Below are 18390 nucleotides of genomic sequence, written 5' to 3'. Positions count from 1 at the left end.
TCTTTTACCTTCTCAGTGACCTCATAATATAGGTTAGTCTGAGAAATAATGTCTGACCCAAAGTCAACTAATAGTCTCTGTGGTTGATTGAAGCTGGGAGCCCAGGTCTTTGAAATCCAAGTCTAGCAAGGAATCCAGCAACTTACAAAATGCTCTATAATGGAAGTTGCCATCTCTTGCTGACAATTGCAAATAACTGTGTTGTTGCTTTACTCCTACAGACAATACTCCGGGATGGCAAGCGAGAGAGCATCATGAGCACCCTCTTTGTCTCCCCATCTGACATTGAGAACGGCCAGACGATCGTCTGCAGGGCCACCAACAAGGCCATTCCTAGTGGGAAGGAGACATCTGTCACCATTGACATTCAACGTGAGTTGCTTTCCAGTTTCATCTGGAATAGCCATTTCTGCCCGAATTCATTCCTCAATGCTACCTATTGTATCTGAAATGAGACACAGCAGTGATTACTATACAAATGTATGCTGGTTTAACTGTCCTTCTCTCACCTCTGGATATCCAGGGAATGGTAGATTATGAGACTGGCTAGATGTCTTATGGAGACATCTCAGGACCTTTCGCAAAATATGTATTTATTTATTTACTTATTCATTCATTCATATCCTGCTTTTCTCCCCAATGGGGACTCAAAGCAGCTTACTGTAAAAAGAGAAAATAGAAAAATACAATGGAAATAGACAAAAGAGGAGAAGGCACAACAAAGGAGGCTAACTGGCTCTCCCCCTCCCTCTCACTATCCATGAGCAGAGTTTCCTATCAGGCTAAGAGCAGAAACCGTCATGCTAAGAGCTGAAAGCCAAGAACAGTTTGGCCCTTGTGCTGCGATTCATGTACAAGGTTGCACTGTAGCTATACTGTAACTGAGTTGTCCTGGGCCATGTGTTAAAGCATACCAGCAACCTTTGAAGAAGAAAAGAAGGAAGAGGCAATTGTTCAACAACTCTGTATCAGGGATGAAGAACAAGAGAAGAGTTTGGATTTATATCCCCCCTTTCTCTCCTGGAAGAAGACTCAGAAGGGCTTAAAATCTCCTTCCTCCCCCCCCCCACACACACACCCTGTGAGGTGGGTGGGGCTGAGAGAGCTCCAAAGAACTATGATTCAGCCAAGGTCACCCAGCTGGCATGTGCTGAAGTGCAAAAGCTTCCATAGCTCAAGTGGCAGAGCAAGGAATCAAACCCGGTTCTTCAGATTAAAGTGCACCTGCTCTTAACCACTACACTAACTAGTAGCAAAGCACTTAACCACTACACCACGCTGGCTCTCTATGTTTGATAGACCCTCTGGGACCCTCTCAGTGAAACCCTAGGCAGAGTTGTACCATTCTAAGGCCTTTGAGTTCAATGGGCTTAGAAGCATTTAACTCTGCTTATGATTGCACTGACATTTTTGCAGATTTTTTTACTGTTTCCGTAACTTTTACTTAGCCATCCACCCTTGCATTCAAAGAAATGTCAACACCCAACTTCTGCAGTCACCTGATAGTTTGTAAATACAGCCTTGAGAAAGGCTCATGTTTGTTTTAGTGTAGAAGAAGCTGAAGTCACAGGGAGAATCTTTGGAAATTATTTTAGCTGCAGCATGTTGAGCGATTTTATTCTCAGCGAGGCAATCATTCGCCGGTCAGCTGCCCAGGCTGGAGAAGAGCGTTTGCAGCAGTCATCGAAATGCAAGGCAGTCTTGGGCAAGATGATTTAGCTCTCTGAGTGACTTCAGGTTATTGCCAGATGAGTTGACAAGATTCAGAAAAAGCCTCTAAGTGATGGTCTGGAGAGAGAAGCGAAGGGCAAAGGTGACTCTGTGATGCTGAGTTTACAAATCTTGATGGCACAGTTGTCCAGGGTGATTGAAGCGAGCCCAACGCACCGGGAGGGGTGAAGAGTGTGATTTAGCTGAATTGAGCTTAAACTGCTGACAGGATGTCACATGCCAACTGTTCAAAGAGATACAATACATTTTAGCATGACTGGTCGGAAACTGGCACCGAACAAGGTCAGCAAACCCGGGAATAAGTGGCACAGACATAATCAATACAGGAAAATATCATGGATGTAAGTTTGTGGATGAGAAAGAAAGGGTTAGCCATGTTTTTCTTGTTAAGGACCAAAGGGACCAGCCTTTGGATTTGTTAACACGTCTGCAGTACAACCACCATACATGCCCAGCAGCATTCAGTGGTGATACTGATCCCACTTGTCTCACAATGAAATGAGAGCTCCAAAGAACTCCAAAGGTCACCCCGCTGGCATATGTTGGCATCCACAAGCTAATCTGGTTCCCCAGATAAGCCTCCACAGCTCAAGTGGCAGAGCAGGGAATCAAACCTGGTTCTTCAGATTAGAGTGCACCTGCTCTTAACCACTACACTAACAAGTAGCAAAGCACCACTTCTGATTGCCACATTAGCTAGAAGTGTTATTTACATTTGTTACGAATGCCAGATGTTTTTATTGGAACAAATTTGTCTCTTGTCTGCTACCTGGCAAGCAGGATGTCCAAAGGAACCTATGGCCTTTCTTCAGTGTGCTTCTAGTGCCCTTTGGTTTCGCACAGTGCTGAATGCATTTAAAATTCCCATTAAACTTGCTCCAGTGGAAGTTACATCTGTGCAAAGTCTGCTGTGTGGCTTAGTGGTTGAGAGTAATGGTCTCTAATTTGGAGGACCACGTTTGATTCCCTGCTCCTCCATATGAGCAGTGGACTCTTATTTGGTGAACTGGATTTGTTTCTCTGCTTTTCCACCTGAAGCCTGCTGGGTGACCTTGGGCTAGTCACAGTTGTCTCTGATCTCTCTCGGCCCCTCCTGCCTCACAAGGTGTCTGTTGTGGGGAGAGGAAGGGAAAGGAGCTTGTAAGCCTCCTTGAGTCTTCTGACAGGAGAGAAAGGTGGGGTACAAATCCAAACTCTTCTTTTTGTTCTTCACTCAGCCTTCCTTCCTTTTGTGAAATGGGCAGCCTGAAGAATTCAGCCAGCTGCATCTGCATCCTTTCCACCTTTTTGGTATTTGCTGCTGTCAGACTTGGTCTCAGCTCCCCCCGCCCCCTCCACTCCCTCCTCCCGGTAGCTCTTCTTCAGCTGCATTTTCAAATTCCTGCATCTGTATTTACCAACAATTTGCAATTGCAAGCCATTCAGCATTAGCATGCCAGCTGCTTTCCTGATTCCAATTAAAAACTGGCTGAGCAAATTTGAGTACTGCGGAAAATTCGCCTCTTTTTTTTTTTTTTACAAACTTCCAACTAGTCTACCGGAAGATTAACAGGCTCTCAGGTTGTTCCTTTGCATGTCCTGACACAACTGGCGAGATCAAATGAGATAACGGCGCGGTTCTTTCCCGACCAGCAAAACAGTTACAGCAGCTTCAGACGCTGGGAGAAAATAACAACAGCAGAACTTGAGGCATCATTATAGCGTGCTGTATAGTAGAAGGCCAGCGACGTGAGTGGAATCCCTAAAGACCGCCAGATCCAATTCAAAAGGACAGATTCAATAAAGGCCAATTTCTACTCCAAACCATTAAGTAGACCATGCTGTGAAAGAAATAATAATAGTCATATCCCATTCAGCTATTAAAAGAATTTTGTTTTTAATGTTCTCTAATGGGATTATCAGTTTAGCAGGAATGGATGGCTACCAGAGAAGGGACGGATTCATTTTCAAGTGGTAGAAATGGGGGATCCAAATAGGAAAGAGAAGAACTCCTTAGTGGGACTTCCTCCAGTTCCAGGGATGAAATGGACAGAATGCCCTCTGTGGGAAGGGTGTCAAACATTTGTTACACCTGGATATGGCATAAATGTGACTGGGCCTTGTGGGAGGGAGAGGGCGGCTTCCTCGGCTGGTGAGCCTGCAGCAAGCTCATCATCCCAGATCAGCAGGGGCGGAAGGGGGCTACCTTGGCCCATAGGAGGCTCACCAGCCCATTATCAGGAGCAAGGAGGGCGGGTTGCCTCAGCTGGCTCCCAGACCTGATAAGCCCTCTCAAGGGGCTGGATCTGACTTCCAGATTGCCTGTCTGACACCTCCTCTACAGTCTTCCTACACCTGCACCTTGGGAATGGAGACATTTTGGACAGTTGAGAGAGCCTGAAAGACCAGTTCTGGTCTCTACCATGACACCTTCCCACTCCCACTTCTAGCAGCCTTGAATCCCATTTCTGCCCTGGTCTTAGTGTTGAGGAAGATGCTCCAGTAGTTGAGTAGAAAGCCGAATAGGCCTTGCCTGCTGCTTCTGGTCTGAGTGGGGCTGATTAGGAAGAATCACTGCTTAGGCTCAAAAGGAATCACATTCCACTTCTGCTCTGGCAGGGCTATTCCCAGTGGGAATGTCCCAGAGGGGCCTCTATGTTGTCTTTCCTTTTTATAATTGGAGCAGCATCGCTACCTGTGAAGGAGGCCCCTGGTATGTTGCTTTTTACTTAGTCCAAGTGACTGGCGCTAAGGGAATTGGTCACACTTGATCTAGGCTGATGCGAAAGTCCACGAAGTTCAAGTTCTGGCTCCAAATTTGTGTGTAGAAACAAATGTCAGTGGACTCCATTGGAAAGATGTAGCCTTTAAGATTAAATAGCACAAGGAATTCATTCTGCGAATCTGCAGCCCAGTAAATGACCTGGTAGGAAAACAGGCCCTACTTGAAAGATCGTCAGAAATAGTCATATTCAACAAGAAGAAATGCCTCCGTTTCTTCATCTCTCTTGCAGGGGGAATTTAAAAGAGAAAACCAACATAGTGTAATGGTTAGAATACCAGATCTTGGAGAGCCAAGTCTGAATCTCAAGTCTGCCATGGAAGCTTGCTGGGCGACCTTGGGCCATGCATGCTCTCTCTCACCCTCAACTGCCTCACTGAGTTACTATTGTGAGAATAAAATGGAGGAGGGGAAACAATATTGTTTCCAGCATGGTGTAGTGGTTAACAGCAGGTACCCTAATCTGGAAAACCAGGTTTGATTCCTCGCTCTGCCACTTGAGCTGCGGAGGCTTATCTGGTGAGCCAGATTAGCTTGTACACTCCAACACATGCCAGCTGGGTGACCTTGGGCTAATCACAGTTCTTCGGAGCTCTCTCAGTCCCACCCACCTCACAGGGTGTCTGTTGTATGGGGGGAAGGGAAAAGAGATTGTAAGCCCCTCTGACTCTTCTTGCAGGAGAGAAAGAGGGGATATAAATCCAAACTCCTCCTACTCCTACTCCTCCTTCTTTGCAGCTTTAGGTTCTAATTGGGGAGAAAGTGGAGTATAAATATCTAAGTAAGTATGTAAATGCATAAATGTGATAAGGGAATTTCTATGACAAGAGCAACACTCCAAGCTCAAAAGTACCTTGGGTTCTTGAGAACTGGAAACTGAAGCACAAATCTTCAGCTAAATTGTAGAGCCCCGTAATCCAAGTCTCTTTCCCATTCATCTGCACTGCACTGCACTGCACAACCCCCCCCCCCAAAAAAAAAGCAATCCACAGACCCCAGGTTTGTAACGGAGACACTGAAGCATCTCCAGCTGGAACATCTGTTCAAAGCGATTTCCGTTCCACCAGCCACATCAAAGCAGGCCTCCTGTGAGTTATGCGCCGAACATCACAAGTGGGATTAAAATCATGTTTAATAGTTTGATATGCCATAAACTATTTATACTGCCAGAGCCCACTGGCTGTATGGAAATTCACATCTTGCCTGCCAGAAAGGAGCAGAGTGAGGTTACTGCTGCTCCAGACTCTTCTGCCAGCATTCACAGCTTTCCCCCTGCTATGCTAACACTTCTTAGCAATTCTTCTGCTTATTTCCAAGAAGCAGGAGAGAGTGAGGAATGGTATGGAATTGTTGGCGAGTCAGAGGCATGAATGAAAGCAGCCAGGAGAGCAGAGGTGTATCTAGGGAAAATGTAGCCCAGTGCAAAATCTGAGTTTTACACACACACACACACACACATACACACACACACACACACACACACACACACACACACACACCCCTTGTATGAGCAGCTGCCCTCCATCACCACGACAAACAATGTTTTGTCACTTGTCTTGAAGTCAGTGTATGGACCTGGGGGGAAGGAGAAGGGGTGGGGGATTTTCTGTCCCCCAAGTTACTAAATGGCTACAGCCTAGGGACATTTGACCCCATATGTTCCCCAGGGCAGTATGCCCCTGCATGAGAGTTGAGGGAAGGAACTGGGGTTCTGTTGCAAGAAAATGCCACTGCTTTGTTTGGTTTTGCTTTTTAAATTGAGGAGTTTGAACCATCAGAGCTTTTGCATACAAGGAATATTTGTGCCCTGGATGGCTTCAGAAGGATTTGCTGAGCAGCCAGTTGTTGAGGTCTGGCATGCTCCTTGCAGCTCTAATCTAGATGGACATTTTGTTAGGTGTGGGAGATAGCAGGGCCTCTGGTTGGAGCTGAGAGAAGCAGCAAGACTGATAAGAGGCCAGAGGAGATTGCTTTGCTCCTGTAGAATGGAGAACGATATGCATACAACCTGGTAAAACAGAGTGAATGCAAAAGAAGACAGAAGGAAATGCAGTGCCACTGGGAGAGAAAAGGACGGACATTTGGTTGGCCTGCTAGCTGTAAAAATCGCCCTGATTGCTCGCAGCAGAATTCTGACACATATTTAATTAAAGCTGGTAGTAAATGGAGGGGGTTTGAAGGTGCCAAGGGAAAAAAATGAAAGAAAATGTCTTGGGAATTGGGAGGCATGTGTTCCCAAAATAAGTTCATTGAAAAGGGTGGGGGAAAACAGAATTCATCTCTGCCTACACATCAAGGCGGCTTCCCACTATGTCTCTGCATGAGTTTTTGCTCTGACATTCCCAAACTCGGTTAAGGAAAATAATTCTTTATTTGATGTGATCGGATCCCCTTGTGAGTAATCTGCTGATGGACGATTGTATTACTCCTATGCTAAAAGATCTGCATTGGCTACCCATATATTTATGGGCACAATTTGAAGTGCCTTTAATCCCTAAACGGGTTGTGTCCAAGGTACTTGAAAGACTATTTCCTCCTGCATTATCCAGCCCTCCAATTAAGATCCCCAGCTTTTGTGCCATGCCTTCTTTTTTTTATGTTTGCCACTTTGTGGACCCTGATCAGGTAAAAAGGTGGCATAAAAATGTTTTAAACAAACAGATAAATAAAAATACTCCCTCCACAAAGCCCCAGTAGAGTTCCCTTCACTCAGAGAAGGCTACACATTGTGCCTCTGTATGGCTTATTACTCACACAGATGCACATAAGAGAAACTCATCTGCAAGTATGGTGGTGGGGGTCTTCTGAAACCAGGTAGTTTTTGCACAGTCACCTTCCAGAAGTGAAGGAGGAGGAGTTTGGGTTTGTACCCCACTTTTCTCCACCATAAGGAGTCTCAAAGTGGCTTACAAACTCCTTCCCTTTCTTCTGTTCCCATAACAGACATCTTGTGAGGCTGAGGTTGGTGGGGCTGAGAGAGTTCTTAGAGAACTGTGACTAGCCCAAGGTCACCCAGCAGGCTTCATGTGGAGGAGCAGGGAAACAAATCCAGTTCACCAGATTGGAATCTGCCACTCATGTGGAGGAGTGGGGAATCAAACCCAGTTCTCTAGATAGAGTCCACCACTGTTAACCACTACCTCAAGCTGGTGTAAACCTTTGCAGGTGGAGGAATGAATAACGCTTCCAATTTTAATTCAGGATGAAACAATGTGCCTTGGCTCTTGGAAGTTCAGGGCACGCTGCCTCATGCCTGATAACAGTCAGCTTCTTCGACTTGTGTCGAATGAGTATTGTGGTTGGTGAAGAGGCTGAGCCAAGCAGACTCGATAATTCAAATTCATTACAAACAGCCAGGCAGGAATTATCAATTGTAACCAAGCAGAATTACATTACATTGAATGATCATTTATGCAAATTATGCTCCATTTCTGGTGGGGAATCTTGGGCTTGCCCATTACTAGATCATTAGAAAGCACAATTCCAGTAGCAGGGGGAAGATCAAAGACTTTCATTCGTTCTTATTGTTAATCTATTTTGGGAAGGGGGAAAAAACATTTCTAAGAGCAAAGCAGAATCTGTTCACTTTTAATATGCAAAGAGAACCCTTCTGAAAATCCCGAGCACCTCTGCTAAACTATCAAACAATGGGGAGGCTACTAAGGAGAAGTGTGATTCATACTTAACAATGGAAGGCGATTAGCTTTTGTTGTCTAACAATGGGGAAGCGTCAGGATGCCGACAAATGAATTAGGAGTACGCTATGTATCTCAGGGGCTGTTACAGGCCCGCTTCTCATTTGTATTCCAAACCGTGCCTATCTTTTATTGTCATTTGGATGCCACGTTTTAAAATGAGATTACGGTAAATTGAAAATACCTATAATTTCTCATTATCATTTCCCAGCCAAAAGGCAGGTGGCTGCATTCCCAACAAAGCAGGAATCTGGCTGGTTTAAAGAAGCTCCAACCACGATAATGAGGTTGGAACCCAGCAAGGGACAGCCTATTGCATCATGGCCCACCATCTTGCTGTGATTTCTTCTGCCTTGCTCACTTTGGGAATTTTTACACCAGCATGATTGTTGACCCCAACTTCCAGCATGGTGCAGTGGTTAAGAACAGTGGACTCTAATCTGGGAAACTGGGTTTGATTCCCCACTCTTCCACATGATTCCCCATTTCTCCACTCCAGATTTGTTTCCCCACTCCTACATTCCTGCTGGGTGACCTTGGACTAGTCACAGTTCTCTCAGAACTCTCTCAACCGCACCAACCTCACAAGGTGTCTGTTATGGGGAGAGGAAGAGAAAGGAGTTTGTAAGACTCCTTTGAGTTTCCTTTCAGGAGAGAAAGGCAGGTTATAAATCCAAACCACCCTGCAAACACCGTCTGCCTAATAAACATCATGATGTGGCATTACCCCATGGGTAATGACGACCCCATCTTGCACATTTACCTTTTTTTATCCTCCTTCCTGAGTTGTCTTTGGTGTGAGACATTTGACAAGTGTAACATAAAATGAACTATAGCTGAGAACTTCATTAAATCCCCTACTATATATCTTATATACAGTAGTGTTTATTCCAGCCTGGCCTATCCCACTGCCACGCACGAGGATTTCTGGTCTTTGTAGACGTTTTTTCTGTCTGAAATAGGCCTTTGCTAAGCATCCTGATGTCATAGTTTATATGCTGTAACATTGAATCCAGCCCTGCCACTCCAGTGGCCGTGCAACAACACTTTACAGGAGGCCTTCTTCTTATCCATACCAAAGTTTTCAAGGGAGGTTCTTATCTTTACACAACACACTGGTTTCAAAACAGCAGTTTTGCTTTCATTCCAACATAGCCAGTCACTCCCCAGTCCTTCTGCTTAGGTCAAGAGTTGACTTTGCAGTACAGAAGGACAGGTGGATCATGAATAATTTACAGCCTTTCTGTGACAAGCTCAAGGACTCTGTGCTGCCTGTTTCCCTGCCACTCACTGCCATTTCCTGCACTCATCCCTTTTAGAAATCCCTACCACCTTTAGAGTAGGGGTCCTACGTCTCCCCACACCAAGGAGTGATGGCTCTGCCCAATCCCCTGATTAATATTCATGAGAAGCAGGTGGCAAGTTGGCCATCCAGAATGGCTTCTTCTCCATCTCCCAGTAGAAACACTGGACAAGGTGTTTGGTCTCAACTTAAGTTAAGCTGCAGAAACATTCATACATTTCTAATAGGAGGAGCTCTATGGTTCAGATTGGCATTCAGGACACATCCTCTCATGCAGACCTTCAGTCTCCAAATATCGTTACTCATAAATCTATTTTTAATGATAAAGTATGTTACAGTGCCCATATATTTTATTTTTGGATTGATTTTACCAAATGTATACCCCACCATTCTGCCTTCCTGAGGGTTGCGAGGGCAGCTAACAAATTAATGCATGCATAATAAAATCACATCTTAAAAACTGTTAAAACCAACAAAAACGGATAGAACTATTCAAACCGGAGACAAAATACAAATAACGACATAAAAGCACCAATTAAAATTGTGGGTCGGGAGGAGGGTTCACTAAGGGAATATCAAATAGGTCTTCACTTGCAGACAAAAGTTGGAAAGAAAAGTAAGCCGATCAATCTTCCAGGATAGAGAGTTCCAAAATGTTGCTGCCACATTCAAGAAGACCCTCTCCCAAGTTGCCACTTGCCTAATTTGGGACCAAGTATCCTCCAATCTGAAGTATACTTCTATAAGGTACACCCCCCAAGGGACCAGAAAAAAACTTTTAGACCAATCTTCCAAAAGATGAACCAAGAGCAAGAGATCGTTCCACAGCTGCAGGGCCCATTTTCTGATGACAGACCCATTTCAAGATAAGAGATGTTCACAGGTGATATACCATTTCCTGCTTCTGTATAGTGACCCTAGTATTCCTTGGTATTCCCATCCAAATATTGGTCAGGGCCAATCTTGTTTAGCTTCTGAGATCTGACAAGATCAGGTTAGCTTGGGCTATCCAGATCATGGCACCAAGTGCCATACCAGCCTCAAAAGGGTGATGGAGGGGACCAATAGGAATCATGTCCCTAGCTCCACAGGGGGAAAGCTGACCAAAGGAACAGGGGGTTTCACTCACCCCTGCCCTGCCCTGCCCTGGTTACTAAAGGTGTCAGCTGGCAATGCGTGGATGGTGGAAGGAGCAGCAAGTGCTGTCAAGCTGAAACTGACTTATGGCAACACTGTTGGGTTTCCAAGGCGAGAGATAAACAGAGGTGGTTTGCCTCTGTTCCTTTCTCTGAGGAGTGACCCTGGACTTCCTTGGTGGCCTCCCATCCAAATACTAACCAGGGCCAACAATACTTAGCTTATGAGATCTGACAATCCTAAATATATGGAGAGAAGGCATCATGTTTAAGGGGTAAATTACAGGTCACAACTTGTATTAATACCTAAAGAATATACAAGGGTAGGAATAAGTGCTTTGCCATACTGGATTTTTGCTGCAGTTCGGTTTCTTTACTGTATTGGTTCCCCCACCCCAACCCCTCATTTACATAGTATTTCCTGTCAGTCATTTTTCTTATGGTTTTTCTTCAGGTTTTTCCTGTTTGTTTTTTTCCCAGACCCTCTGTAAAAACCTGGGGAAAGCTTAGAGAAAATTCCTGAAAAACTGAGGTGGGATACTCTCACTCACAAAGCAGCTGTGCTTTAAGTTGGATTTAAGCAGCTGAAACACCAGCTCCCTGTATGCATCCCCAGTATGAGTGAAACTATCCTGCTCCAAGTACAGAAGTGATTTTTATAACTGCTGCTGGCTCCTCACAAACGTGGGTCAAATGAGCTGAAGGAAATCTGTCAGATCTATTTATTTACATTATTTATAGTCCACTTTCCCTGTCAGATCCTTTGCCAGAAAGCCAGCATGGTGTAGTGGTTAAGAGCAGGGGGATTCTAATAATGAGAACTGGGTTTGATTCCCCACTCCTCCACCTGAGTGGCAAAGGCTTCTCTAGCAAACCAGATGTGTTTCTGCACTCCTGCATTCCTGCTGGGTGACCTTGGGCTAGTCACAGTTCATTCAGAACTCTCTCAGCCCCATCTACCTCACAGGTGTGTGTTGTGGGGGGAGGAAGGGAAAGGAGCTTATAAGCCACCTTGAGTCTCCTTATATGAGAGAAAGATGGGGTATAAATCCAAACTACTACTACTACTACTCTTCTTCTTCTTCAAATAAGATAGTAATGTTCTAAGGCATTCTTGGTTCTCACCGGACATAGTTGCCCTAAGAAGCCAGTCTAGAAATTATTTATTATTTATTTGTTTTATTTGCTTCATTTATACTTCACCTTTCTCCCCAGTGGGAACCCAGAGTAGCTTACATTCTTCTTCTTTCCTCCATTTTGTTTTCACAACAATCCTGTGAGGTTGATTCTACTGACAGTGTGTAACTGTCCCAGCAAGCTTCCACAGCAAGCTTCCACAGCAGAGTGAGGATTCAGACCTGGGTCTCTCAAATGCACATCCATCACCCTAACTCCTACAAAACACTGTGGGCCAATAGTATACTGAATAAATGCATGACCTGGTTTTAATGATTTTGCTCCTGTGCCTATTTCAGTCTCATAAGTTAGTTTGAGCAACTTCTGAAGGGGTAGGAGGGACCAGGATATAGACATTTTAATAAATACAAGCGCTCGCTGCTATTCTTTATCGTGTAATAGACAGTCTCCAATGCAGCTGAGAGTTTTTTTCATTGTCTTTTCCTTCCCTTTCTCTTTTCCCTTTTAACTTGCCATTCTTCCTTTTGCACCAGCGGTACCTTAGATGTTTGTCATGTTACCAAAAAAAAAAAAAAAGAAGCAGAAGAGGAGAAACAGAAAAATGTTCAGCAGCCTTAAAAGCAGAAAGGCCCATGACACCAATAAGGACTTGGCAGAGACGCTGAGCCTGATGAAAGAGAATAAAAACCACTTTCAAATTAGCATATGCCCCCCCAAGCCATTCCACGGCACAATGTTAAATGGGAACATCTCACAGCAGTGCATTTCATTTCCTTAAATGAGACATACAGCCAGACTCGTTTTGACATGTGATGGTACGTGCACATTAAGAACAGAATGGTGGGAAAAGTTCCCTCCAGTGGGGTGGGTGGAATTGTTGTGTTTTAGAGGCAGCAAAAGAGCCTAATGGATGGTCCTGATTAGATGCTATCTTTGTGTTTGCATACAAATATGGTCAAGCAGGGACTGAATCTAATCATTCAATTGAGGCATGCCAACCTACAGGTGGCTCCTGGAAATCTCCTGCTATTACAATTGATCTCCAGATGGCCAAGATCAGTTCCCCCTAAGAAAATAACTGCTTTAGAAGGTGGATCAAATGGTGTTATACCCTACTAAGGTCTTCCTCCTCCCCAAATAATGCTCTTCCCAGGTTCCACCCCAAAATCTCCAGGTATGTCCCAACCTAGAGCTGGCAACCCTAATTTAATCCTATAGTAGTGCAATCATATTAAAGTTACTGCAATCTAAGCTCCTTGATATAAGAATATAAAGATGAGCCCTACTGGATCAGAGTAGTGGTTGATCTAGTCCAGCTTTCTGTCTCACACAGTGGCCAACCAGGTGCCCTGGAGGACTAAAAAACAGGGCATAGAGGCCAAGGCCCTCCCCGGATGTTGTCTCTGAGCACAAAGATTTATTGCCTCTGAATATGTGTGGTCCCTTTCCTTTCTATGACTAGTAGGCATTGAGGGACCTATCCTCCATTGGTGTTGGCAACCTTCTGGAAAGGCCTGGAGTTCTCCTGGAATGACAACTGAATTCCTTACTATAGCCAGTGTGGTGGTGTGGTTAAGAGTGGCAGACTCTAATGAGGAGAATCTGGTTTGTTTCCCCATTCCTCCACATGAAGCCTGCTGGGTGACCTTGGGCTAGTCACAGTTCTCTCAGAACTCTCTCAGCCCCATCTTACCTCACAAGGTGTCTGTTGTGGGAGGGAAAGAGAAGGTGATTGCAAGCCATTTTGAGGGTCCTTAAAGATAGAGAAAAGCAGGGTATAAAAAACAATTCTTGTAGATGACAGTTTCCCTGGAAGAAACAGCAGCTTCCGAGGGCAGACTCTCTAGGATCTAATTCTTGTTCCTCCCCTCCCCCAAATCCTTGTCTTTGAGAGATACATTGCCAGCCCTATAAGATCATCACTATGGTGATGCCATGTTGGTCTACCTTTCCACCTTGTGAGCTCCAGTTGCACCATGCGCTGGCTGTCACTTTACATGACTTGCATTTCTTTGACATTGGTAAATACTGTTGCCAGGTAATGTGGAAGGTTTCAAACTGAGACCCTGGAAACCACTGCCAGCCAGACTGATCCATGGTGGGTGGGGGCAGGGAGCTCTGTTTTAAGACAGTGAGGCCTTGACCCATCCTGCCAACCCTTGGGGTTCCTAGCAGAGCAGTACCAAAATGGGGAGCCCATTCTTTGCATTGGATAGTGTACCCACAAGGACACAGTAAAAGCTTGTCTGGACTTACCCTCGTCAAATGAGCCCCGCATAATGCCTTTCTCACACGCTTCCTGAAGGGATTAAGTCAGGGGTCCCCAAACTACGGCCTGCCACATTTGGCCCCCTGAAGGCATTTATCCGGCCTGCCAGGCATGGCGGCAATGGCTCCATTCATGTGCAGTGGGGGCTCAAGGGAGAGGAGGAACCGGCCCCAACGGCTGTTGATTGCAATTACATGATGGCACCCCCAAATCTCCATGAATTTTATGACCCAGAGTTGGAAACCTTACACATGGCAACTCCTGCTCCGCCCTTCCCTCTCGGCTACCCCATGTGTTGCTCTCAGGCTTTCTGTTCCACCTCACTCCCATTGGCATCAGCCAGGCTGGTGAATCGCTCGCTGGCTGCTAGGGAGGAAGAACCCAGGAAGATACCTGATCCTGGGTTAGATGGAATGCCTCATTGGGAAAGTTCTGCTTTTCTTTTTACAGGGGAAGGTATTCCACAGCCTCCCCAATAATATTTGGAGCCCACCGTGTACTTGACATACTTTGGTCACTGTTCTAAAAATAGACCATGACAGAAAGGCTGAAAGGTGAAAGCAAACATTTTACAATCATTTGTGCATAGGAATTTGTTCATAGTTTTTTTTTAGTCCGGCCCTCTGGCCCCCTGTTTAAAAAGTTTGGGGATCCCTGGATTAAGTGAAAACAATGAGCCACTTTGAGATGCCTCCCAGTTGAGAAAAGTGGGGTATAAATCCAAACTCTTCTTCTCTTCTTCTTCCTCCCCAGCTTAGGCGGATTCCGCATGGGCCAAAAACAGCGGTGTGAAAATGGTGTGAAATGGTTTTAAATAGTGCAAAAGGGTTTACACTGTTTCCATACCATTTTCACGCCACTGTTTTTGGCCCATGCAGAATCCGCCTTAGCCTTGTCAACAGTGTAATCTTCAGAAAGGTCACCTTTGATGGAATAGAAAACATGCTTTATTATTTGGGGGAGGGGGTGCTCCTGTTTATTCTTTCTAACCTGCCCACCAGCAGGCCACATGGATTATTGTATCTCAGTTGTCAGAAGATGCCAAGTGGAACATAATGGAGCAACCGCCTCCAGCAATCCTGCCAGCCAGAACACAACCAGGAATGGGAGCCAGCCTGGCTCAGGCAGTACAGAGGGAACAGATCTGTGAAATGACAGGAGCCTCCTGTTTCAATTTTTCTGTGTGACAACATAATTTGCCACACAGGAATTTGACCCCTTTTCACCAGTGGCCTGGGTTTTCCCACAGCGTCTGGCTTTCCTGGCCAAAGGACTGCCCTTTGAAGCAGCAATAACTGGTTCACAAGGGAGTGAAGCTCCTTGGAATGGTCAGAGACAGTGCCACTTGTATGCTGACTGTTCAAACACGGCTTTCAGATATGACATGGGGAAGGGCCATGGCTCAGTGGCAGAGTGTTTGCCTGGCAAGCAAGCGGTTCTAGGTTCAATCCCTGGCATCTCCAGTTGAAAGGACCGGATAGCAGGTAATGTGGAAGGTTTCGAACTGAGACCCTGGAGAACCACTGCCAGTCAGAGTAGATAAGGCTGTCCTCAAGGTGGTCTGATTCAGTATAAGGCAGTTTCATGTGTTCATTCCATGGATCCTCTATAATGAAAGAATCCCCTCATGTTTTCTTTTGTGACAATCCTGGGAAGTTGACCAGTCTGAGAAGGAGTGGCTATCCCAGAGTCAACAAATGAACAAATGAAGGGAAGATTTGAATCCAAACTAGAGTTCAGCCACTACTACACTTATTATCTGCCCTTTAAAACAGTACCTCTATAGCATTATACACTGTTGAGTTTCCTCCCCCAACAACCCCGGGCTTCACCCCCAAATCTCCAGGAATTTTCCAACCTGGAGCTGGCAACTTTAAGTGACTGCATCCTGCAGTGCTGGCTGAGAGCTGCAAGGACTGTTCAGTGTGTCTTGTTGCTTGGACATTTTAACTTCTCGCTCTGCCCCTGTTGACATTTTCTTCTTGAATCTCTCTCTCTCTCTGCTACTGGAAGGTAGACTGTTAAGAAATGTTTAAAATCTGCACTTGTGAAACTAGTTTGTTTCCCCAGCTCTGCTAACATTGTAATGGTTACTGATGAACTCTTTCCTGGGTTCTTTGCATGTACACAGATATAAGTTAGCATATGACCTATTGAATGCTTAGAGAAATATAGAACAGTCTGTATTGCTACACATGCCTTCTTTACCTTCAGTAACAACTGATGTACATTTGCAACAAACCATGGTGATTTTTTTTTCCTGGAATGGAATCAGATGAGGGGAACTTGCATGTTTGATTATTCTCCTATGGGGTGGGGGGGGGGGAGGGAGGGAGGGAGAGAGAGAGAGAGAGAGAGAGAGAGAGAGAGCGCACCAGCATGCCTGTGATATCAGTCTTGCCTTCCCCCTTACATGCTAGATTTCTGAATGCATAGTTATTTTTCATTGGGGAGCATTCACACTGGAGATTCTTTGCTCCTGCCACATGGAGTCTGCCCAGGAAAAAATCCACTATTGGACGTCTATTGCATGCAGAGATCAGCTCACTTGCTGCCAAAAGAATCAAGACCAGGATGATGCAAATTCCACCCTCTGGCCTGCTGTTGTTAAATCTTTGTGTCAGTAATGGATCGAAAGATAGAGGAACAAATGACCTTCCCAAGGTCACTCAGAGAAAGAAATTGCAGGCTGAGAAATAATTGCTCCCAAACCCACACTAACCTTAAATCCCTCCCTTCCTCACAAAAATGGGATTTCACTTTGGGGATACTAGACTTCTGGCATGATAAGGTCAAATGGTTGCTGGTCGGTTAGGATGCAGCCATCCATCACACGAATGGGACAACATCTGGAAGCAGTGCAGCAGAAAGGTACAGTTTTGCACAGAGAGGTCCAGTAGTTAATGGATTGGCTGTTGTCTCCTTGCAGATCCACCTCACGTCAATCTGTCGGTTGAACCACAGCCTATCCTGGAGGACAACACGGTGAAGTTTCACTGCTCAGCCAAAGCCAACCCTGCTGTCACCCAGTACAGGTAAGAATAGCTGCTTGGGTGTGTGTGTTTTATGGTGCTGCTAAAGGTAAACTGCTTATACCAACAGTGTTATTTGATACATGACTGCTCGGGGCAGCTTCCTTGAACTCTGCTGAGCTGACTCATTTGTTGTGTAGTTCGAACATTTGACCCGATAAAAGTATGTGGCTGTCTTCAAAGAATATTCCGCTACCTGAAGGTAGAAAACGTCACTTTTTGCGCTGGCAGCGAAGGAAATTTGAACCAGAACTGTATCTAATTTAGGAAAGACCTGCATTTGATTTTAAACTGTGTTTGTGTTTGATTGCATCCATGTTGAGGTTATGTTTGATTTTATTATAGATAATTGTGACCATTTTGTTGTAATGGCCTTTGGTCATAGACAGTAAACTGGACCTGTAAGTGAAGGCAAAGATAGGAGGGATATAAAAGGGTATGGCAAGGTTGGGGGTCACTACAGTGGCAAGAGCTGAGATCCCATGGTCAAATTTGAGCCTAGGAGTAGCAGGGGTGTGTGGAGCAAGGGTGCAGGGCAGGTCAAGAGAGAAAGGACTTGTCTTTCAGCTGATTCTGCCATCCCAAAGCAGCAGTGAGAGTGGAAGTGTGAAGATCATTGCCCTTCTTTCCCTTCTCAGTTTTATGGCTGATCAAGTTCCATATCTTGATGTGTTCTCCTTTTGAGAGTTGATGTTTGGGGTGGGGGCATGGCTTAGTGGTAGAGCAGTTATTTTCCATGCAGAAGGCTGCAGGTTCAGTTCCTCAGCATATCTAATTAGAAGATCTAAGTGGCTAGTGATGGGAAAAGCCATTCTCTTCCTGAGATCCTGGTGAGATCCTCACTACATGTAAGGCAGCTTCATGGGATCTCATCCCTTTTGAATCATAGAATCATAGAGTTGGAAGAGACTACAAGGGCCATCAAGTCCAATCCCCTGCCATGCAGGAACACACAATCAAAGCACTCCTGACATATGATCATCCAGCCTCTGTTTAAAAACCTCCAAAAAAGGAGACTCCACCACACTCTGAGGTAGTGCATTCCACTGTCGAACAGCACTTACTGACAGGAAGTTTTTTCCTGATGTTTAGGTGGAATCTCTTTCCCTTCACCATTACTCCTTGTCCTAGACTCTGGAGCAGCAGAAAACAAGCTTGTTCCCTCTTCAACATGGCATCCCTTCAAATATTTAAACATGGCTATCATGTCACCCCTCTGTCAGCATGGCCAATTGGCCATGCTGGTAGGGGCTGATGGGAATTGTAGTTCCTGAACATCTGGAGAGCCGCAGGTTCCCTACCCCTGATCTAGACACTATACTCCTA

General features: G+C 45.2%; 1 protein-coding gene across 3 annotated transcripts in view; it reads left to right on the top strand.

Annotated features, from left to right (window-relative positions):
* KIRREL3 (kirre like nephrin family adhesion molecule 3) overlaps nucleotides 1-18390 on the top strand; it is a 786157-nt gene that overhangs the window by 618400 nt on the left and 149367 nt on the right. For all 3 annotated transcript variants that reach the window (XM_048512011.1, XM_048512012.1, XM_048512010.1), the window contains exons 6-7: nucleotides 222-372; nucleotides 16962-17067. In XM_048512011.1, the coding sequence (XP_048367968.1) occupies nucleotides 222-372; nucleotides 16962-17067 (257 nt within the window). The remainder of the gene's footprint in view (nucleotides 1-221; nucleotides 373-16961; nucleotides 17068-18390) is intronic.

Source organism: Sphaerodactylus townsendi, linkage group LG12 (assembly GCF_021028975.2).
Source record: "Sphaerodactylus townsendi isolate TG3544 linkage group LG12, MPM_Stown_v2.3, whole genome shotgun sequence".
Taxonomy (NCBI): Eukaryota; Metazoa; Chordata; class Lepidosauria; order Squamata; family Sphaerodactylidae; genus Sphaerodactylus; species Sphaerodactylus townsendi.
Note: the sequence above shows the minus strand (reverse complement) of the source record. Positions and strands in the feature narration are given on the sequence as shown.